At 33.0% G+C, this 8,621-nt stretch overlaps 1 protein-coding gene across 1 annotated transcript in view; it reads left to right on the top strand.

Annotated features, from left to right (window-relative positions):
• The window catches only part of LOC107730015 (glycine receptor subunit alpha-2-like), a 26,959-nt gene extending 21,043 nt beyond the window's left edge, over positions 1-5,916 (top strand). Inside the window, exons 7-8 of the mRNA XM_016540762.1 lie at positions 224-418; positions 5,613-5,916. Of these exons, the coding sequence (XP_016396248.1) occupies positions 224-418; positions 5,613-5,891 (474 nt within the window). The 3' untranslated portion in view covers positions 5,892-5,916. The remainder of the gene's footprint in view (positions 1-223; positions 419-5,612) is intronic.
• The last annotated feature ends 2,705 nt before the right edge of the window (positions 5,917-8,621 follow it).

Below are 8,621 nucleotides of genomic sequence, written 5' to 3' on the forward strand. Positions count from 1 at the left end.
GATAGATGATAGATATAGATAGATAGATAGATAGATAGATGATAGATAGATAGATAGATTGATAGAGAGCTTATATACAACTTTTATTTAATTTAAATATTCTAAATAAATATTTAATTTAAAATTGTTTATACTTTTTAGTACCTTATAAAATAAACAATATATACAGAGCTGAAAATCTTATATTTTATTTTTAAAGTATACATGCATTTATATTTTATAGAAAGTAAATAAGTCTATACTGGTTTCCTCCTCTGCTCCTGTGCAGGTTTCCTATGTGAAGGCCATAGACGTCTGGATGGCGGTGTGTTTGCTGTTCGTCTTCGCCGCTCTGCTGGAATACGCCGGCGTTAACTTCGTCTCCAGACAGCAGAAGGAGTTTCTGCGGCTGAAACGAAGACAGAGACGAAATCAGAAGGTGCCGAAACACTGACAGACGCATTTATGATTGGGGCTTCACAGGGTTCAAGCATCTTTAGTTTGAAGGCCGGAGAACGAATCCCATCCCACAAAAACAGCCTCGCCAGCTAAACCCATCAGCTCTATCATCCCCACAGATATTACAGATCACTCAATCAGCAGCTTAATAACACACTCCGGTTACTTCAGCATCGCAAACACTCGTCTGTTTACTCCGTAATTATCCACAAACATGTGAAGCAACTGCTCATATTTTAGGCTGAAATGAATCTCCAATGGGACAAAAATAACATTAAAGGAACAAATCATCCAATAATTAAAAATCTGTCATCATTTACTCAGCCACATGTTGATCCAAACTTTATTTGTGACCCTGGAGCACAAAACCAGTCAAAGTATTTTTGAAATTTAGATAAATAAGCTTTACATTGATGTATGGTTTGTTAGGATCGGACAATATTTGGCCGAGATACAACTATTTGAAAATCTGGAATCTGAGGGTGCAAAAAAATCTAAATATTGAGAAAATCATCTTTAAAGTTGTACAAATGAAGTTCTTAGCAATGCATATTACTAATCAAAAATTAAGTTTTAATATATTTATGGTAAGAAATTGACAAAATATCTTCATGGAACATGATCTTTACTTAATATCCTAATGATTTTTGGCATAAAAGAAAAATCGTTAATTTTGACTCATACAATGTATTGTTGGCTATTGCTACAAATATACCCCAGCGACTTAAGACTGCTTTTGTGCTCCAGGGTCACATTTTGTCTCTGGAACAAAAACAGAGATATTAATCAAAATGTGAAAAAAAAACTAATATTTTTACATTTTAGAAATATGTTTAGAAATAAAATTTAAAAATGAATATATTTTAAAATAAATAACATAAAAAGTGGATTTTTTTATTTAATAAATGTTTTCATAAAATAAAAAATATATAAAATTTTGTGTTATTTAAATTTGTTTATTTTAAAATATATTTATATATACATATACAAACACATTTATAAAATAAAAAGTTAATGATAATTTAATTTTTAATTGTGACATTTTGATTAACATCTTTATTTGTGTTCCAGAGAAGAAATAAAGTTACCCCAAATAATTATGTTTAATTTTTGATTTTATCAATATAGTATAAACATCACCATCCACTTTCATTGTTATTTAAATGTATTTATTTTAAAATACATTTTTGCTTCATTTCTAAATATATTTAGAAATAAAATTAAAACATATAAATATATTTTAAAACAAATTCCCCATGAAAGTGGATATTTTTTCATTTAATAAATATATTACATGTAGAAATAAAAATATATAAATATATTTTCAAATAAATACATATAACTGACAATGAAAGTGGATGGTGATTTTTACCATCAACCTCTAAAATTACAACAAAAAACACCATAAAATTACAATTAAAAACAATAAAATGAGTGAATGTGATCATTTTATCAAAATCAGTTTTACAGTGTAGTTAGTACATGTTTGCAAATGCAATAATGTGATTAAATGAAACCGTATTGTAAAGCGTTAGCATCAAATCAACTTAAATATGAATCCTTTTTAATAAATATGCCACTAAAGAAAGACAACAACAATCCTTTACAAGCTACAAAACACAGAAAGCTCTTGCAGGATTATCGCTCCATTAATTTTAGACAAACACATTTGCACCTGAAGCTTCAAAAGCCTCGACACCTGAGACAAAGATGAAGACGCGCTGCAGGCTGAAGAAACGCAGCGCTAATCGAGTGAAGATCATCTGCCCTGCGGCGAAAGAAGGGCGATGAACGTAGCACAAGGTATCCGAACTAAAAATGTGTCCCATTCACGTCTTTATCAAACCTGCCTGCTACTAATATAACAATGTGTTCAGACAGATTTGAATAGTATTACATAAAACAAAATCACACAGATATTCAAAAATCTGACATACAGGAAATAAACACATTTTAGATCACCAGATATAATTATGTCTATAAAACACACGCTCGTTGAGACCCAGATGCATAATTTTATAAGTTAGAACAACTTAAACAGCAACAAACAATAACCAACCAAAGAATCAACTAACTGCGATCATCTAGCCTTCTATTAAACATTAAGAAATGATTTCCTCATACCTTTAGGTTACTCAGTAGTGCTGCATTAGTTGCGCGGGAAGTTTGTGTGTCAAATGTAACTTTATAAAACGGATAGTTCCGGTCCTTGATTCTGATTGGCTGAGCCACGTTCGAAGCTGTTCGCCTTTGTTTACGTTTGTCTGTTGCTCGGCAACCACTTTTTTGGAACCACAACTGTTTCTGAGGAGCTACATTGTTTGGAGGAAGAATACTGTTTTTATTAATATCATTACACTTTATTTGCTCTGTTTTATTTTGTGAAACCTTACTACGTATATGGAATAACCGTTTTATAAAAGCAATAAGCCCCGTGTCTTGGGGCTTGTTGCTTTATTGTGAAACGGACTGTCCTAAATTGTTGCTATAGTAGCATAATATTAATGCTAGAAAGCGGTGTTAATTTTGGAAGCTAATTTTGATTTAGTTGCAGTCATAGTCTTTTGACGAAAATGCCATTTAGTTTTAGTCATATTTTAGTCATCTGAATTGTTTTAGCTTTAGTCGTTTTAGTCGACTAAATATCATACAATTTTATCTACAATAGATTTAGTCGACTAAAATCTAAATGGTTTGGTCAAATTGTAATACATTATTATTTTTTATTATTTCTGTTTTGGTTATTTTAGTACATCGGGTTAAGCTAAGCTTATAAACTAAATGAAATAAGTTTTATATATATATATATATATATATATGTATTTTATTATGTAATAAAGTGTTATTTACAATATATATATATATCTCAAATAATACATATAAAACATATTTGTATTGATAGATAGATAGATAGATAGATAGATAGAACAACATGGATCAGCAGCAGCTGGATGCAATAATCGCATGCCAATGTGCATTGGCTCGTTTAGTTTACACTCGAAGTAGATTGGTCCCTCTAAGCGAGATCCCAATTTCGTCGGTCATCCGACGTGACGTCTCCGTTCCCTCCTTCAGGGAACGAGGGTTACCATACGTAACCGAGACGTTTTACAATATATGGCTATTACTGTCATTGTTATTGTTATTATTATTATATTCTAATTAGTTTGGCTTCCTCAAACCCCAGTGTGAATGTAGTTTAGACTGAGACAGTATACCACAAATAAAAAGAGGGTTAAGTCCCCTTTAAAGTTCAGGTACAAATCAATTCACTGACTTTTTTCTGACTTAAGTTTTCTTAGTTAAGAACATGGGTTGCAGCTCTTAATTTTGAACTCTCAAAGTGCATTAGATAGAATAATTTAACTTTAAAATGTACAAAATAAAAAAAAAATCAATTTCTTCATTTGTCTTTTTTTTTTAAATCTTAATTTTTTTTAAATATCACAATAAATATCGTATCATGAGATTTTTACATCATTACATCCCTAGTATATAGTGGAGTCATCTGTAAATATTTTTTATTTTCTCAGGGTTTTTATATTTTCACTGATTTTCTCGAAAGGACAACATACACTAAAAGGACAACAGAGTCACTAAAATAAATAATAATAATAAAAATAGGAATTTTTTGCATGCTTACAAAATTTACGAATTTCTAGTTTTATATAACCTACTCCTTTGTGCATCACTGCCATCTTACTTTAAATAAAACACGAGCATGGAAGCACATGAATAGAGATCTACTTGCTCAAAATTGAGCTTTCCTTATGGAAGCTACCTCTAAAATCAAGGCCTAATTTAACACATCCTCTGTGGCGGCGGAGAAACTATGACACCAAATGAGCTGATGGCATAATAGGCTGTGTGCATTGTCCTATTTTCCAAGATCAAGGGTCTATGAAAAAAGACTGGTACTGCAAAAAAAGTGTTCAAAATTTGGCTTTCATTAGGGCACTGTGTCATATTTTTTTTAACAGATAATCTGTGGTGGCCAAGAAACCACACTGTGAGATGGGCTGATGGCACAATAGGTAGCTCAGTGTGCATTGTCTTATATGCTAAGCTTAATGGTTTCTCGTGCGCACATGAAAATCTGTCTTTTTTAATTTATGCAAAGGTCCTTAAGGGCCTTCTAAGAATATCGTGAGAAGAAACCCAAAGCACTTATAACCTGCATTTTGCATAGTGGAAAAGTGCACCTTGAATTCACTCAGTCATGCTTGACAATCACTAAAGAATCACTAAACACATTTATTTTCATTAAACTCTATTATATAAAGTAGAGCCCGACCGATATATCGTTTTGCCGATTTTATCGGCTGATATGAGCCTGTAACAGATATATCGGTATCGGCGAATATGCCACCGATATGAAAATTTTTTTTCTACAGAACATAAAATGCAGATAAAATGCTTGTAAATGGTGTAATTATATAGTTTGTCCAGCAAACTAGTTTTGACTGGTACTGAACTATAATATACACAAAGAATATCGGCCGATATATTGATATCGGTGTGTTTTTACTCCTTAATATCGGTATCGGCCCCCAAAAACCCATATCGGTCAGGCTCTAATATAAAGAGTAAATAGGGGCAAAGGTCTGGAAATGCAAATATTTTTTCCATACTCTGCTTTCTTTTTCCCATACTTTTCCAGACCTGGAATTTACTTAAATTCCAAACTTTTCCAAACCGCATAGGAACCTGTTTCTCTGTGTTTCTGAACGCACAGGAAAACATTACATTAAATGTAACACTACATTTTAAAACATTGTATATTGAAGTAAATTAAAATGTACTTTTATTATGAATTGATTGCTTTGTTCTACTTTTCTGAGTTGTTTTGGATAAAAGCAGCTGCTAAATGCATATATTTAAACGTAATGTAAAATCAAATAGAAATAAAATATGAATCAGTTTAAAAGCATCATATAGTAATATGTTACGACTGAGAAAAACAAAATAAAGTGATTTAAAACTAGAGAATTTAAAGTAAAAAACAAAAAGGTGAAACATAATACTATATATACGGGCAAAGGTCTGGAAATGCAAATATTTTTTCCATACTCTGCTTTCTTTTTCCCATACTTTTCCAGACCTGGAATTTACTTAAATTCCAAACTTTTCCAAACCGCATAGGAACCTGTTTCTCTGTGTTTCTGAACGCACAGGAGGAGGAATTACAGGACGGCCGTCTACATTTCTCCGGATATAACACCGCGTCCTGCGGGAACGTGAAGGACGGGACGACGGTCAACACGCAGACCAACGCCAATCCGCCGCCGGCCGTCCCGAAGGACACAGACGTGAACCGCAAGAAGTTTGTGGACCGAGCGAAGAGGATCGACACCGTATCACGCGCCGCCTTCCCTCTGGCCTTCCTCATCTTCAACGTCTTCTACTGGATCACCTACAAGATCATCCGACACGAGAGCGCCGGCAAAACCTGATGCAGACACAAACACTGGGGATAATCAACCGCATCGACAGTATTTGGACATCTGATCAGCTTTTGACGGACGGTTTCGTACGAAAGACGCTGTTTTATACGATTGTCTTTTGGAGTCGTCACTCTTCTCCTCTTTCTAATCACAGCAGCACATGTTTTACTGCACAAACACAATATTGTGGATTTATGAGGATGAGTCTCACTGAACCCATCGATGTCCAGGTTATATCAATGGAAATATTACATATTATTAAAATGCTATTAATTAAAAGTCGGTAAATATAATGTAATAAAATGTTCTATAATTAAATTAAAAATTATATTTGAATAATTAAAATTAAATTTTAACAATACTTTCAAAATACCATATTCAATTTTTTCAAATATATATTTATAATATATAAAAAATATTTTTATTTTTAATTTACATACCCACACCACACAATTTATATACAGTGGGTACGGAAAGTATTCAGACCCCCTTAAATTTTTCACTCTTTGTTATGTTGCAGCCATTTGCTAAAATCATTTAAGTTAATTTTTTTTCCTCATTAATGTACACACAGCACCCCATATTGACAGAAAAACACAGAATTGTTGACATCTTTGCAGATTTATTAAAAAAGAAAAACTGAAACATCACATGGTCCTAAGTATTCAGACACTTTGTATAATTTCAAATTTAATATATAAATATAATATTCTATTTTATTATATTATATAGAATATAAAAACATTACATTAAATGTAACACTACATTTTAAAACATTGTATATTGAAGTAAATTAAAATGTACTTTTATTATGAATTGATTGCTTTGTTCTACTTTTCTGAGTTGCTTTGGATAAAAGCAGCTGCTAAATGCATATATTTAAACGTAATGTAAAATCAAATAGAAATAAAATATGAATCAGTTTAAAAGCATCATATAGTAATATGTTACGACTGAGAAAAACAAAATAAAGTGATTTAAAACTAGAGAATTTAAAGTAAAAAACAAAAAGGTGAAACATAATACTATATATATATATATGTATATAAAAACATTGTATTATATTATATTTACCGATATGGAGCTTTTCAGCTCTACCCATAATTTATAGGAAAAAAATTTTCCTCAGCTGTCGTCTCAGTTGGTTTGAATTATTAATAACACATAATACTGAAGATCACAGATGGAAAGCGTCTTTGGTTTTGTCTCATTACAGTAGGGTATGATGTAGATTTGTCTGTTTCTCACGACTGTGACGCATAATCAGTTGTTTGGAGATGTGTTGAGTATCAAACTATTAAACGCTGCATATGCTGAACATTTTCATATTTCAGGTCCACTGAGCCAATTATTGGGGATCAAACGATCGTGATTAGATAATGAAGATGTTGCGAAACCAATTGGCAAGATGTCTGTCCTAAACTGTGATGTCTTGCGGACATCAATTCCTCTGCAGTGAATGGGTGCCGTCAGAATGAGAGTCCAAACAGCTGATAAAAACATCACAATAATCCACACCGCTCCAGTCCATCAGTTAACATCTGGAGAAGACAAAAGCTGAAACAAATCCAGAATTAAGATGTTTTTAACTAAAATACATTGAGTCCATAATCCATAAAAAGTGCATCTCCTGTTGTCTCTCACATCAAAATCCAGCCACATATTTTAGAGCTGGTGCTTGATCTGTGCAGATTTCTCTCCTGATTCAGACCAGAACACTTTTTCACTGGAGGAAGCATTATTATGGATTATGGACTCATATTTTAGTTAAAAAGGTCTTAATGCTGGATTTGTTTCAGCTTTTGTCTTCTCCAGATGGTAACTGATGGACTGGAGTGCTGTGGATTACTTGTGGATTATTGTGATGTTTTTATCAGCTCTCTGGACTCTCATTCTGACGGCACCCATTCACTGCAGAGCATCCATTGCTGAGACACTGATGGAATTATACATTTCAAGAAAACAGTAATAAAAACAAGTCATCACACTCACTGTTACAGCTGATCTCATACAGACAGTGATGAAGCTCCAGACGGCTGATGCTGATGCTGATGCTGGTTTCCATGGTAACAGTGGCAGCGGCGAGGACACTTGAGCTGGATGATTGTCAGCGGTGCTTGTGTTTGCTCCGTTTCATCTGAAACGCATGACTGTTATGAATCGTGCTGATTATTTGACAGAAACACCAACATTAAATACAGAAAATGATGCAATCAACTCTGAACAAACTGAAATCATTTATCTTAGTCAAAAGTAATGTGCATTTTTCTTTTGTTAGTTTATTTATATATGTGCAAAACTAGAAAACCAAATACATTTCAATATTTGTAATAAACTGCCAGTTTCTGCCTCTCCAAGAGAAAATCAGAGTATTTTTGTGGAAATCCTCAGTGTGTCTGAAACAGCTGTATTTCAATCAAAGGCTTCCTTCTCCTAAGACGCCTCAGCAAACGCATCTGATCCGTCAGTGAGAAGCTGCTGTTGTTCCTCAGGATGCTGATCTTCATGTCAAACGTTGATTGATCTGCAGACTGAAACACAAGAGCATCAGACACTGAAATCGTAATACTCACAGACGTGCTGCCGATTTCCCTCCAAAACGATGTCACTTCCTGGAGATGAGGCTTTAACCAACTGGCTTTTATTTAGAATTTGGATGTAAAGTGATATTAGAACACAGGAAAAAATAATATATAAATTATTTGGTTAAAAAAAAAAAGTCTTGGAAATGTCATACAA

Source organism: Sinocyclocheilus rhinocerous, unplaced genomic scaffold (genome assembly GCF_001515625.1).
Source record: "Sinocyclocheilus rhinocerous isolate Xijiao unplaced genomic scaffold, SAMN03320098_v1.1 scaffold2052, whole genome shotgun sequence".
NCBI classification, from domain to species: Eukaryota; Metazoa; Chordata; class Actinopteri; order Cypriniformes; family Cyprinidae; genus Sinocyclocheilus; species Sinocyclocheilus rhinocerous.